At 42.1% G+C, this 14,702-nt stretch overlaps 1 protein-coding gene across 4 annotated transcripts in view; it reads left to right on the top strand.

The window, feature by feature from the left end:
* The window catches only part of Sec31 (COPII coat complex component secretory 31), a 208,032-nt gene that overhangs the window by 69,382 nt on the left and 123,948 nt on the right, over nucleotides 1–14,702 (top strand). For 3 of the 4 annotated variants that reach the window (XM_075690136.1, XM_075690118.1, XM_075690126.1), the window contains exons 11-13: nucleotides 2,132–2,206; nucleotides 6,071–6,154; nucleotides 9,440–9,490. In XM_075690136.1, the coding sequence (XP_075546251.1) occupies nucleotides 2,132–2,206; nucleotides 6,071–6,154; nucleotides 9,440–9,490 (210 nt within the window). The remainder of the gene's footprint in view (nucleotides 1–2,131; nucleotides 2,207–6,070; nucleotides 6,155–9,439; nucleotides 9,491–14,702) is intronic. The other variant, XM_075690145.1, reaches the window with a different exon arrangement.

Below are 14,702 nucleotides of genomic sequence, written 5' to 3'. Positions count from 1 at the left end.
CGTGGATGTCAGCCAGCCTTGCAGGCACCCTGAAAAATTACGCACCATCAAACATTCATAATGCCGATGAGACCGAGCTCTTCTATGAGATGCAGCCCATCAGGACCCTGGATTTTAAGGGGCTATGCTGCCACGGAGGCAAGCACAGTAGGAAGAGAATAACCATGCTCCTGTGTGCTAATATAGACGGTTCGTACAAACGGCTGTTTTTCGTAATCGGAAAAAGTGCCAAATGAAACTGCTTCAAAGGAAATCTGAGCCTTCCCGTGAAGTAAATGGCTAACATTCGGGATGACCCGGGCTATTTTCAGAGAGTGGGTTGAAGCCTTCGACCGGGACATGGGTAGGCAAGGCCGAAAGGTTTGTCTACTTTGGACAATTGTTCCGCCCACATCATAGAGGATGCCGAGCTGAAAAACATGCAGTTAGTTTTTCCCACCAAACTGCACCTCTGTCATTCAACCCCTCAACCAAGTGGTCATCCAAAGCGTCAAGCGAGCCTACCATGAGCGCCTTATTCAAAGGCTGCTTCTGAACACACAGTTCAGCAGCGAAATGAAAGTGGACCTCTTTATGGCACTCCAAATGATTTCCGCTTTGTGGTGCGCAACGAGAAGTGCCATAATCTGCAACTGCTTCCACCATGCTGGGTTCACTGCGCAGGTTGCCGAGACTTCGGACTCTGAGAACGAAGGTAGCGATAAACACGGGTCGCCGTGTGATGAAGTCGCAGCCGCTTGGGCAGCCCTGCAGGAAAGTGGAGATGTGCCCACCAATGTACATCCCAACGAGTACATCCAAGCCGACTCATGCATGGTGGTGTGTGAAGAATTGACATACTAAGAAATCCTGAAGAGCGTTTGGGAAGACTGTGTTTCCTCGGACGAAGATGAAACAGCCACGCAACGTGAGCTCGGACCACAGACTACATCGCAGGTCATGGACACATTCGATACAATCAGGCGTTGCATTGGGCCCCAGGATGACAATGAGGCAATGGCTCTGCTGGTGGCATGCGAGAGTCACGTTGTGCCATCGCTTGGCAAGAAGCGCAAAAAAGCTAAGATTACCGATTTTTGGAATTAAAGTTCACTTTTTGCGTCAGCGAGTCACGTGCCGTCTATGTATTTGATAATACTGTATTTACTCGAATCTAGGCTGACCCCGGTTCTAAGCCGACCCCCAAATGTCCGAAGCCAGAAAAAATAAAAAAAATTTACCTTGAATGTAGGCTGAACAAAATAGGGAGGGCAACATTCCCAAAATGAGAACGACATTTATGTAATATAAGCATGCCGAGCTAACTCTACGTCATCGTCGCTGCTAGCCTCCTACGCTTGCAGATGCGCACTAACTCGTGTCCGCGCACCAACGCGTGTGCAGACAGTGCTGCACGGCTCGTACGCGTCGAAGTTCAGCGGGTTCTCAGTGAACAACTCCTCTCTGTTATCGTGTGCTTATCTTCCTTATCGCTGTCATCTCCTCGTTGCAGCAAATGCAAACAGCGTCTCCCGTTGCCCCCTCCAACGACGGCCGTTTTTCTCATCGATCCTGAAGTCCCACCCGGCTTGAACGTTTGATGATGCCTCTGCAGCTAGCACAATTTTTTTACTGAAAGCGGCACTGCAGTGGCATTGCCTGTCTGGTCAATGAAAGACAATGAAACTTTGAAATTTCTTGAGCCTTCAGGACTGCATTGCATGCATTCTTCACTGTATCCCAGTTGTTCTTGCCTTCCTTGACTTTTGTTTTACTTGCAAAATTACACCCCCAAATAAAGTATTTCAACAACAACAAAGAAATGATCAAATTTTTTTTGGAAAGATGTGCTCTTTTGACTTGTGGCAAAGAGGTGGTAAATTAGCTGAAACAGGAAGTTGTGTGGAGTTCTAATGTTATTCTAAGTGCTAGTTATGGATGGTTTAGGAGTACAATTATTTTATTGTATTTAGGCCACACATATCCCCATGCTGCTGCAGAATTTGAGAGTTACAGACTTTGGTGTGCAAATTGTATGAAATAAGTACCAAAGCTGTGTATATCCACTGTATAAAACATTGTGGCAACATGCCTGAAAGTTTTATGCATATTTCACTTTACCTTTGACCCCTTTCTTGTCTTGTGTTTGCAGGCTAATTTTGAGGCATCTCCAAGGGCGAAAATGCTTTCACTACTTGGTTACGACCCTGATGATGTGACAAGTCAGGTAAATTTCTTTTCCAAGCCATGCTTATACTATTCTTACACTAACCTTATTCTTGCACATACATAAAAATAATAGTTCACTAGTACAATATAAACAGTAATAACAAAAGAAATAAAAAACGATTGCAGGATATAAATGCTATATCAAAATAGGCGGGTACAGGGAATGTATATCAAGACATAATTTGGATAGTTAGGATGGTTTTTGTGTAAAGGGAATCTTGTGAGGCTATTTCCATGACTACATGATCTATGTCTTTGTTAAGCTCATTGTAGCACCCACAGTCAAGTGCATGTCTTCTTAAAACATCCTAAAGATAGATTAATGTTATCACTCATGCTAGACATTGAAGCATGCTGGCACAAGCAAAAGCCTTGTGGTGCCATTTATTGGATGTGAACTGGCTGAGTAACAGGGCAAGATAATTTGATCGAACTGAAGTAGGAAGCAAGCTATGGGTGCCATCATGCTTAAAAGGAGAAACACGCATTGCTTCCATTGTGTGCTTTAATCTCTCATGCAAATTAGAAAGCCAGTATGTTTGTCAATTGCTAGTGTATTTTCATTTCAATGCATGAGAGTGAAATGGGAACAAGTCTGCAAAATGATATGGTATAAGGGTTTCACCATCACTTAAATCCTGTGATATATCAATTAAACCAAAGCCCACCTCTTCAGTATGTGTCATAACCTAGACACTGCTGTCGCTCATTAAGTTCTTTATATTTGTGTGAGTTGCCTGAAACATATGATTTTAACACTGCTGATCCTATTTCCCTCTAAAAGCTTCACATTATTGCAGTTGGACTTCAGCATACCTTTAGCCTATGTGCAGCAAAATGGGCATATGATATTTTTTTCACAAGACTGCTACTAGTGCCCTCAAAGCAAAAAAAAAATATGATGACGAGTTCCATAATTTATTAACTCTGCAAATGATACCAAAAGTATATGAACCACAGAGAGGGTCACAGTTGGTGATAGTGCAGGCTTTTTGTGAATTGTTAAGGTTAACTGTTCGAGTTAATGTGGCAGTTTTAACCCTGATAGATCTACACACAGTAGAACCTCGTTTATGCATTTTCTGAAGAAAAATAAAATATCTGAAGAAACAGGTGTAATAAACTGTAAAATGTTACATCTGAAGTCACTAAAAAATTTGGCTGACTTAACTGAAGTTGTGATCTACATAGTATGAAGCGTTGCGCAAAACATTTTAGCACGAGACACTGATGCGCATGAAGCTGGTAGAGCTCGAGTGGCCTGCGTTGTCATTTTACTATTGCTAGCGCTTAAGATTGTGCCAGGAAATCGTACGAAACGGGATTGTATCAACAAAGTTTTACTGTATTGACCTCAAAACGCCCCAACAGCATTCCGCATCAAAGAAAATGAAAACAACTTGTTCACATTTATTTCTAACCATCGAGAGCACATACCACTAAAAAAGTGAAATGAAAATTGAGTAAAAATATTTAGCATGCTGAATAATTAATCATTGGCTTGCTGAAATTGACACAACTGAAAATTTTATAGGTGTATCAGACCCGCTACTACTGTTGAACCCACTTGTAACAATATTAAAGTGCCATGAAGATTCCATTGTTATAACCGATAATTGTTATAACTGGGTTGCATGAAAAAAATCAAAATAAGGGGATGGCAGAGCTGATGTGAGAAAACTATAATGGTGGGGAGGCCAATGTCCCTTCCCACCACCTTCCTCTATCTGGCTGCCGATTATGTTCACTCATTTAACTGCTTCCTGGGCGCTCCGATCACGTGTAACAAGCCGTGGCCAGGAACGATTTTGACGCAACCAAACACAAATGAGTAAAGCTGTTTGCAGAACTGCGCTGAATGAGGGTCCAGCGAGCAAAATCTGGTAGCAGCGCAGTTGGCGCAGTTCATTTGTGTTTCGGAGGGTGGCGCAGCATAGAGCTATGGCCGCAGCCTATGCCTGTTCGGAGGGGTATAAGTGCGATGGGAGAGAGGCACGTGGAGGAGACTGGAAAATGAGCTTGCAGCAGCTGTTGGGGCAGTGGGCGATCTTGCAGCGGCTCGAATTTCTCGTTTTCTGTTTTCTTTTCAAGGATTTCGCATTTCACTACCTTTCGGTGCTTTCAGACTTCATCGTTATAACCGATAATGCGGCATCGGGGCATTGTAGTATGTGGGTTATTTCACCATGGAAAACATACAAAAGTTGATGGTACACCAGCTTCTCATTGTTATAACCAATATATTGTTAAAACCGGTATCATTGTAAGTGGGTTCGACTGTATGGGCCTTGTGTTAAATTTACAGCACCTGAATCAGAATTTTGAGGTATAAAATTCAGCATATCAAAGATAGTATGTTGGACTTTGTGGGGTTAAAGTTGACATGAAATGTTGTCCAAGTGTTGTACATTTTGATTAGTTGAAACATGTAGTTGACATATGAAATGGTTGTGTTTACTGTGTTATGCTCTGTGTGTACCGGCTCACTCTAATGAAACAGAAAAAGTAAAGGCTTAAAAAAGTAAAGGTTGAGGATTAGCTGGAAAGTTTCTGTATTTGTCCAGAGAGAAATAATTTGCATGTTGGAGAACTGGGCAACCTGCATATGAAAGCTCCTCTCTTGTGGACAATCTCATACATGAGCATCACCAACCGGGGTCAGACCAGTATCCTCGCAGCTGACCCTCATGTGCTGGGTCTGTCACGCTTGACATTATCCAGCTTACTTGAACAGTAAGCTTTTATAAGAATGTAGACCACAGTGATCCTGAAAAGGGGATAGCTTTTGTGCGTAAACTTTAAAGGCACGTTTAAAGCAAACATTGAGTGAACACTTCCAGAAATTTGCAATGCTAAGAGATGACCTAGTTGCATGTAAACTGAAGGGGCTACATAATTATTCCAGAATTCAAGTTGCCCGCGAAGAATGGTGTTGCTTATGTAGCAAGCCTACACTGTGTTGGTGATCTTGGCAATCATATTTTGCCAGGTGCTACCACATGCCTCCACATTCCAGCTAATAGTACTAATAAAGTGGCGTTAAGGCATAGCATTATGGAGTTGGTGTCAGGAAAATCCAGTAAAAATGACCAAACTGCCTCTTCTTTCATGTTTAAATGCAACAGAAAAAGTTTTTCTTTTATTGGATGTTGACTACTACTTATGAATTCTTCTTTTGAATTTAATTTACAAATTATGAACGGGACTCTCTGACGGTTGAATTTTTTCGCAAGAACCATGCCCATGTGATAAATTTTTTTTTTTGCAGTTTCCAATAATAGGAAATCATTGAAAACTCACGAATACAGCAAAAATTTATTGCCAGCAATGTTTCCTCAAAAGCGTTTTACTTGCACCAACAGTATGCGTACAAATACACTCTGCAGTAAGAGATTAAAAAAAAATGTCCAGCAAAATTTATGGCTATCAATTTGTTTTCCTAAAAACATGTTTCATAAGAAGAATAAATGTGTCAGAAATGAGTTGGAAGAAATGCTTGAGCAGTCACCACAAGAAAAAGCGCCGTGCGTGAAAAACTTCAACCCTGGGGGGTCGCATTTGGCGAAAAAACTCTACCCTCAAAGAGTTAAATCATGAGGATATGGTATCATGGCTTCACAATGCTGGAGTCAATCCTGACCTTTGTCTACATCATTTTCTTCTTCGCACAAGCTCCGTTCCCAGTACAGTGATGCTATGGACACCTTACAGCGTTAATCCAGCCCTATATTTTTACAAACTGTTTGATTTTAATGGCGCTTCAATACAGTACATTATATTTAGAATGTGAACATTGAAATAAGGGAGAGGGGTGTGGTGTCACTAGTGCAGTTAACATTTTCTTTTTTTTAACCTTGGCCAGTTGTCACTAGCTGGCCATGAATCGGAGGACACTGATGACCAGGACCTCTCCAATGACATTGGCAGCTTGTCACTCAATGCAACGGTAATATGTACTCTCCTACCCATGCCTTGATCATAGTTAGCCTTAGCTTTTTGCATGGCTATGCCTCTTGTATTAATCGCAGTGGTGCTGCATCCTGCCACTGTTATGAATCTGTGCCACTGTTGCATTGCATAATTCCTACTTGCAAGTGAATTTTGGGACCAGGCAACCAAACATACTAGTTTAATGTCGCATCCAAGGGACCCTGAACTTTGTACAAACATAGAGTCATTAGGGTAGGTCTTTCTGATCTTTTAGTGACGCATTTAAGCGCTCTGCTTAAGGTTTTAGAAATGCGCATCACTACAGATCGCAGCCGCGCTGCACCCTGGAGTTTTCAGCTGCCCCCTCACAATTAATGTAGTTATTCCAATTGACATCCCTTGGGCGAGCTATCCGATTGGATATCGATCAATAATTTTTCCAACTTTGTGGTGAACAGATGTTGCTCATAATACATGTAGTTGGAATGTTGGTTAATTTGTTTCTATAAAAAAAGAAGTAACAGAAAGAGAATACACAATGACAATTTGTCACTGCACTCAAGCGCATCCAGCACACAGCAAGTGTAATCTGCTTCTGTTACAACATTCTCTGTGTTGACACGAGCTGCACGATCAGTGTTGGTCTTAAGCTTCTTTTTCGCGAGCACCATGGATCGCCCTTGCTCCGTTGTAGGCTCTGAATCTAGCGATTGGCGCGACATGTCAAGCTGCGACATTGTGTCCCTCTTCAAGGGTACATGCGGGCGAAGTGGCTGTAGTGCATCAGGCTGTCTGTATCCGATCGGTGCCAGTATCTATGTGTTTGTGGCCATCACTTTACGCCAGAAGATTACTACCTCAGTATAGAGTTTTAGCATGTCCGGTATTCGAGTAAACATAAGTGCAAGTGGACTGGGGGTTTTACCGCATGAACGGAAGGCGCAGATGTGAACAACCTGCATGGTGCAGACACCTGCTGGCACAGAGCTGAACCATACAAACACAGGGCTAATATAGCAGTAGCCAAGTGTATTCTACTTTGCTGCTTGTGTAAATTTTTGGCAGGAGCGTAATCATGAACATGTTGTCGTTTTGAATGTTTAAAATGTTTTACACTTGGTTACAGCAATATTAGCTGTGTTTGACTGGTTAAGCTCTGTGCCACTAGTTGGCTGCATCGCGCAGGCCGCTCACGTTTATGCTAAAGCCCCTTCATCACAGCGGTAGTAGTATGGAAAGGCTTTAGTTTATGCCTTCGCACATCTGCCAAAATGCCCAGCTCGCCTGTGGTTACCAGGGGCGCAATCGGAGACAATTGTTCAAAATGTGTGTTTGGTTTGTGTTCAGTTTTGCCTCGCATGATTGACCTAGGCTGCAGCCTAGGCCTATCACGTGAGGCGAAATTGAACAGAAACCAAACACAAGTTTTGAACAACGATCTCCGATCGTGCCCCAGAATACCGGACACGCTCAGCGTTTTGACAAAACGTTCACAACGCGCCCTGCTTGGATTGCTCTCGTGAGTGATCGACGACCAAGCGGTTAGCGGAGAGGTTGGAGAGGCGTCGTGCGCTGGATCCAAGACAACCAGAAGTGGACGTCACGACGTCACATCTTGACGCAGAGCCAGTGAAGGTAGAGGTTAGCTCCTATCACTCGGTGAACAAGTTGAGAAAAAGCATAGCTAGGCAGGAGGGTAACTTGTAATCATTCATAGCTCTCGTAATATGAGGTGCTTCACTTAAATTGTGGCGCTAATGTTTTACTGTAACTCTACCCTACGTGTCTGCAAAATTTGTCTAAACCGTTTTAGGGACCCTCTAATAGAGGCTTACACTGGTGCAAATGGAACCTCGAATAGGTTACGCAGATGTTTTCATTTATATTTAATGTCAAATGCCTTAGAATAGAAGGATAAGGGGGTATACACCTTTTCAGCATTTTGCTGTTTCAGATTCTCCGATTATTCAGGATTACGTGTGTGAGCTATTACACGCACCCTGCTGTAGAAGAGCAAAAATGTTCTTTCACTCAATACCCACCATCATCTGACTAGTCCCTTTGGGAACAACTGTAATATTTAACCTGAGCTTGGCACGCAGATTGAATATTAGTTATAGTTTGAATAATCTTATTGTCGCATGCCCATATTGCCATCCTTCCCACTTTCATACCCCGCATTATGTTAGTGGCTGCATTATACATAGTCTTGTAAATTCGGTATGATTTCAATGACATTGAGTCAATAAGTGTTTTGCACTAAAGGAAAACAATAGAGGCTTGCAGCTTGTACTGTGCTATAGATGTCCTGCATGTATGTGGTGCAAAGCACAGGGAAAAGCAAAGATGCTATTTTTTTCTACGTAGTGGTCATATCGAACGGCGCACCACCACTTATTTTTGGTTGGGTACTAGTGCAGATTTTGCCTTCCTCATTTGTCATTATCTTTGCATCATTACATGCACTCCTGAACTTATTGATGACAGATACGCTGAGTCACAACTGGAGCAAGGCCAAAAGCCTCTGAGTTAACGAGCATTTGGTGCTGTATGATAATATGTCGATTGACGAGACCAGACACATCGTGTGAACTGCTCAGTTTTCCAAATTAACAAGGTTCAAAACCGCATTGTAATAATAGTCTATAGTATTTTACTTTTGGCAACATGATTCCAAAGTCCCAATATATTAAAGAAACTTGCTAATAAATGCATCTGCACATTATTATTCAGTATTGAATTCGATGTTCTTATTCAATTCTTATTTGAAAACTGATATTCGCACCCCACTAATCATCATTATACATTAGCTCTATATGGGAAGCATGTGGCTGTGCTGTGCCTTTGTCTGAATAATTCAGTCTGAAAAATTGGTTAGCTACTGTATATCTCTTTATTGTATGCATGTTGCTAGTGGCTTTGGCCGTATGTTGGCCATGTATTTTAGATCTTGTAAAAAGAAATTACTTTGATTAGTCCCTGCTTTTTTTTCAACAATAATGTTGGAGCGCAGCTTTCTTGCCTGCCTGAAAAGTGGCTGAAGTGCCATGCCTGCTGCCCAGCATAGCTTGCAAGGTCACTTGAACGATGCAATTTTGAGACTGTGCAATGAAAATGGCCTTTCTGCATGCTTGCTGCATGCCTGTTTATATGCTCACATTTTCTTCTTTTTCATTTTGCTTATTCAGCTTGCAGGTTTGGAAATCTTGCTGGTACTGCTTTGTCCTATTTTCTTTTTCTTTGTTTCCTCTCCTATGTCTGTCTTTCCTCTTCCCTTTGCATGGTCTTATGTTGTGACTAGAGTGATGAGGATGACTCAGAGCGGTGTAGTTCTCCATCCTCAGACTTCAGCGTAAGTTGCTATGCCCCCTGGCTTTGCTTCTATTTACTCTTTTGTGTGCTGTACTTGTGTATGGGGGGGGGGGGATGAAACATTAACTTGGAAAAAAACATTTGTTGTTTAATAATGTAGTTGTATATGTAGTATGGTGCTGATGTTAATGCATTTCCTGTCCTGATGTCTAATGTGGGCTTGGTACTTGAGGGCTTGAAAAAAGCTTTGCGCATGTGTACCAGTGATCAGCCCTTACTTCTACACTTCAAAACAGATGACCAGTCCACCATAACTCTGCACTAAGCAGAGCTTAGTTATTGATAATTTTTACCAATTTTATATTCAGCTCCAGTTACTAATACAAGTACTGTATAAGTTTAAAGCCTGAGCAAAGCTATGTAAATTGTTGTAGTTTAAAAACTGCCAAGTGAAAACTAATATTAAGGTTTCTGAATGTTGGGCATATCGAGTCATGTTTGAGTTAGATGTTCACTGTTTATGAATACTTTCCTGTAATCAAATTACAGCTAAACCTCGATACAATGAAGTTGGTAAAATCCTTTCTTTACTTCATTATATTGCATAAAAACCTTTTATGCAAATACCTACATTTACCAACGGATTTTTAATACACGGAAAGGGCCGTAAGATTTCTCAAATTATCGGACTTAAAAAAAAAATTTTTGAATTGAGAATTGGTGGCCAAAGATCAGTGTCATGCTGTGTCGATGATATCTTCACATCTACGGTACAAAGCAAAGCCTACAAAGCTTTCGCGTCCACTCCACCGCCGTGGCTGATAGTGTCTCCCGCAGGGGGATGACGTTATTATGAAGGGTGTGAACAGAGGAAAGTGAACACTTCGTCTGCCTCTGACTTCAATGTGTCTCCGAAGCTCCACTTTGGCGGTCACTCTCTGTTGTGCGGCGCATGATTTGAGTTCAACCATTTGATCATGTGCATGCACAGCAGTTTCCATTTATTACTTCGGTATTTCTTCACGGCGGCAGTGAAATTTCTTTATGTTGAAATCGTGTGTAGACACACTTGGTTAAATTGAGCTTTAAAATACATGGTGTCCTATGGATATGAAGTTATAAAAAGTTAAACAATTCGTTAATATATAAGTTTATTATATCGAGGTTTAACTGTATATACTACAGTCTTACAATATACTTAACGTAGCTGTATGGAGCAAAGATGTTAACAAGTAGTGGCGGTCTCTTGGCTACTTCATATGCCCTTAAACTCCTACACTCTCTGCTGTTCTCCCACCATTGGTGTGGAGATAGAGGTTACCAGACAAATAAGAACAGCTAAAACTTTTGCACATTAACTTTCAATGCCATAAAGTGGATGTCTCATCTTCAAGTTGCCTATAGTTTTTAGTATATTCTAATTTGATGTTATTCATGTTTCATATGACTCCTTAACACTGCATTTTACAAAGACAGCAGGTAATGCTCTGGAGTTATGCTTACTTCCTTCTCTGAGTGATATTTAGTTATTCATTATAACCAGCCACACTTTCTGCGTGCGTCTGGTTTTGTTCAGGTATTTTGTTGTGCCATTGTCATTGTTTCAAAAATGCAAACTTTAATTACCTTTCACTTGTTGCTTATTTAGTGTTGTTGAAATTCTGTGTTAAAAAACAGTGTGCGGATCCAAGCTGTTCCAAGTTCCTATTGTGTTTTTATGTCGCATATATCATACACCCGAAACCAAAATTTTTTTGTTAGATATTCACGTTTAAGTTTGAAGATATTGTTACTCGGATACCCCAATTTCACTATCAGAGCCATCAAGCCATCTTCTTTCTATGGTGTCAACTCTTTCACCATGGCAGTGGGTTACATCCTTGAGGCTATGTATTATTAGACTTTTATATGCCAATTTAGAAGGCTGTGCAAGCGTTTTCACGGTGGTAGACATGCAGAGCTAAGGATATTCTTCACTACACAAATACAGATTTGAAAATTGCAGTTATTTCCGCAGGGAATGCTCAGATGACACACGCCAAATGGCTCTCTAAAGCAGTAATGCAAACAACATAGAGCCTCTCATTCACATGTATCATGCTATTGTACCCAGATTGGGCACAATGGTGGCTTAAAGGCACCAAGGAGTGACCTTTTGTTGTCCTGGACACTGTTGTGCGCTGCTTTTTCAAGCCTGTCTTCGTAGAGTGCCATATTATTTCTCTGATGCTGTTTCTGCAACAGCAACTGTGAAATGACACTCACTAAGCTCGACAGAAAGCTTGTACTGCTTAAGAAACTTGGAACATGCAGCCAGAAAATTACTACACTGGACAACTGGTATGAGTCTCAATGGCTCAGTGTGCGGTTTCTTGTATTTTCTTTATGTAGCACTCGTAAAATAAACTATAGTTTACTACTGAACGGCGAGAAACCGTTGTTGGAATTGACCGACTTTCGTCGGTTGTTGAAGGCCAACTGCAATGAACTTTTACTTTGGCTAAATTGTTTAAAGGGCTCGTAATTGCCTAAGTTTCTTATTACAGTCAAATCTCGATATAACAAATCATGCGGGACCGCCAAAAATCATTCGTTATTTTGAAATATTGTTGTAATGAAAAACTTGCAGTTATAAACCAGTGGACAAACCTAGGAATGAAAATGACGTACCTTGGCAGTAGACACGTGTGCAGACAAGCATGCTCTCAAATAAAAATGTTTCACTCACTTCAAAGCTGCTTTATTTGAAGAAATCAGTCATTTCTTCTGGCACGTGCAGCACGCACGACTGATTAGGAATGCATGTACATCTTCCACTTAGCGCAATACTTCATCGGGTATGTCAATGCACCGAGCGATGAAAGTGCGGACTTTGTTCATGTGCACTAAAACATCAATGTTCGACACGATCTCATCTCCTGTGTTCAGTGACCCACAGTCATCTTCCTTCGGGTCGTCATCGTCACTGGAGACGTCGCGAACGCAGTTAACGATCTCTTCGGTTGTCAGGTGTTAGTGCTTCACTGTCGCTCTCCACGTAGTCGTCGAAGAAAGAGACGGCGGGCAGCAGTTCCGCATCCTCCGTCCACAAGTCTCCTGGGTTGTTGTCGGTCACCTCCAGGTCATGTTCAAGCTGCACAGGTGCTTTGACAAGCCGTGCTTTTCGCCAGCAGTTGATAATGGTGGATACCTTCAAGTTAAACCAAGCTCCTGTGAGCATTTACGCTGCCTGAAGAATATTGATTGCAGTCGGCTGCTTTAGGCGGAGGTTGATAATCAACCGCTGCACAAGGTGCTTACGAAATTCTGCTTTCACACTTTTTTTTTAATGCCCCGGTCAAAGGATTGCAGCAAGGACGTGTTGTTTCGTGACAGAAACTTCGAGCGAATGTGCGTCAAGCGAACATTCACAATGTGAGCAGAGCAGTTGTCAACAACCAGTAGAATTCTTCGGTCATCCCTCATTTGGTCATCGAGTTTGATGAGCCACTCAGAAAAGAGTTCTCTGGTCATCCAGGCTCGTTTCTTGGCATGGTAGTCCTATGATAACCACGAATACTTTGTTTAGCGCAAAACGACAGGCACTAGAAAGACGACAGGACAGGCGCCTTGTCCTGTCGTCTTTCTTGTGCCTGTAGTTTTGCGCTAAACAAAGTATTCATGGATTCGCACCAACTAGCCCGCCAACGCATTGTGATGATAACCACATGACGTTTTTCATGCAGCAAGGCTTCGCGTACTTGCCGATGACAAGCGGTTTAATTTTCTTCGTGCCTGTTGCATTGCAGCAGAGCAGGACTGTCACGTGAAGATGCGGCTTCTTCCCTCCTTTGCACTGCTGCCCTTCGAAGTGCATTGTCCGGTCTGGCAGGAGCTGATAACATGCGGTCTCATCCGCATTGAAAATATCGTCTTCAGAGTACGATTCAGACACCTCTAGAAAACGATCATTACGCCAGGAATCTGCGTCTTCTCACTTAGCAGCCTTTTTCTTGCCCGAGACTACCTGCCAAGTTATTCCTTTCATTTGGCGGAAACGAAAAAGCCAACCTGCACTGGCATCGAACCCAGTTATTTCAAGTGCATCGGCAAATTCATGGGCTTTTTCTTGGAGCATTGGGCCAGACACTGGAACGTTTTGCAGTCTGGCATATTTGAACCACGTGAGAACAGCTTGGTCCACATTTTGTAATTTTCCCAGTCGCAGCCTTTTCCTCGTAGGAGCGAGTTGTGATTCCCGTTGAAGTTTGACAATCTTGTCTCGGTCTTTCAAAATGGTCGCGACCGTCGATGGGGCAATGCCATGCTGTCTGCACACGTCAATTTGCTTTTTCCTTGCATCGATTTCCTGCAATACGTCCAATTTGTCCCGCAGTGAAAACTGCTTTCGCTTCTTCTTGGCGCCATCGCTAGCTGCATTCATCATTGGATCTTGCGCAAAAATCGCCAAACCTTTGTCGTGAAGTTCTTGGTGGAGTTAGTGGGGAAGCAGCTGGCACTTGACATGGGGATGATGATAGCTACTGGACATGGTGATGATGATACCTACTGCACTTGCAGTTTGTTTCACGCAAGAGTTACAGCGCTGTTACTTTTAGCCTAATTCGTAATACTGATGTTCCTCGGTTATAAAGGGAAAATAAAGTATGTGCGTTATTCTGAAATATGCGCTGTATTGAAATTCGTTGTTCTGAAATATTTTTACATTGAAAATATAGGCAATCTGGTGGGTATTTCTAAGATATTCGTAAATTTGAGAAATTCAATAATGTGTGGTACGTAGTAACGAGATTTGACTGTAGTAGTCTGTAAGGGAAGACACAGCCCATGAAAGTAAACATTTGCACTGCTGGCTCAATTTTCGTAAAGTTAGAAAGCTTGTTTAGAGCAGTGTTGTACTATATATCCTTTTCACGGGGCAGTTTGCTCCAGAGAAACGAGACGTCGCTTTTGGCGGTGCGCTGCACGTTGCCTCAGCGAAAGCGCACGAATATGAAACAATTACTGTTTCTGCCCTTCTGCTGTGCGATCAGCTGTTCGAAATGCAACTGAATGTTTGCTAAGGTGCAGTGCTCCATTAATGCTGCACAATTGGAACGGTAGAGCGAAGACTTAAGGCTTCAAAAATAGTGACTTATATATTAAGGAATGGAATGAATCTGTGTGACCAGGTCCCATGGACCTCTGCTACATGAGCAGACTGTATGTGTGGCTGGCACTTGGCTATTGATGGCTTTCCTTGAGGATAAAAA

Source organism: Dermacentor variabilis, chromosome 1 (assembly GCF_050947875.1).
Source record: "Dermacentor variabilis isolate Ectoservices chromosome 1, ASM5094787v1, whole genome shotgun sequence".
NCBI lineage: Eukaryota > Metazoa > Arthropoda > Arachnida > Ixodida > Ixodidae > Dermacentor > Dermacentor variabilis.
This window is presented reverse-complemented; position numbering and strand designations above follow the sequence as displayed.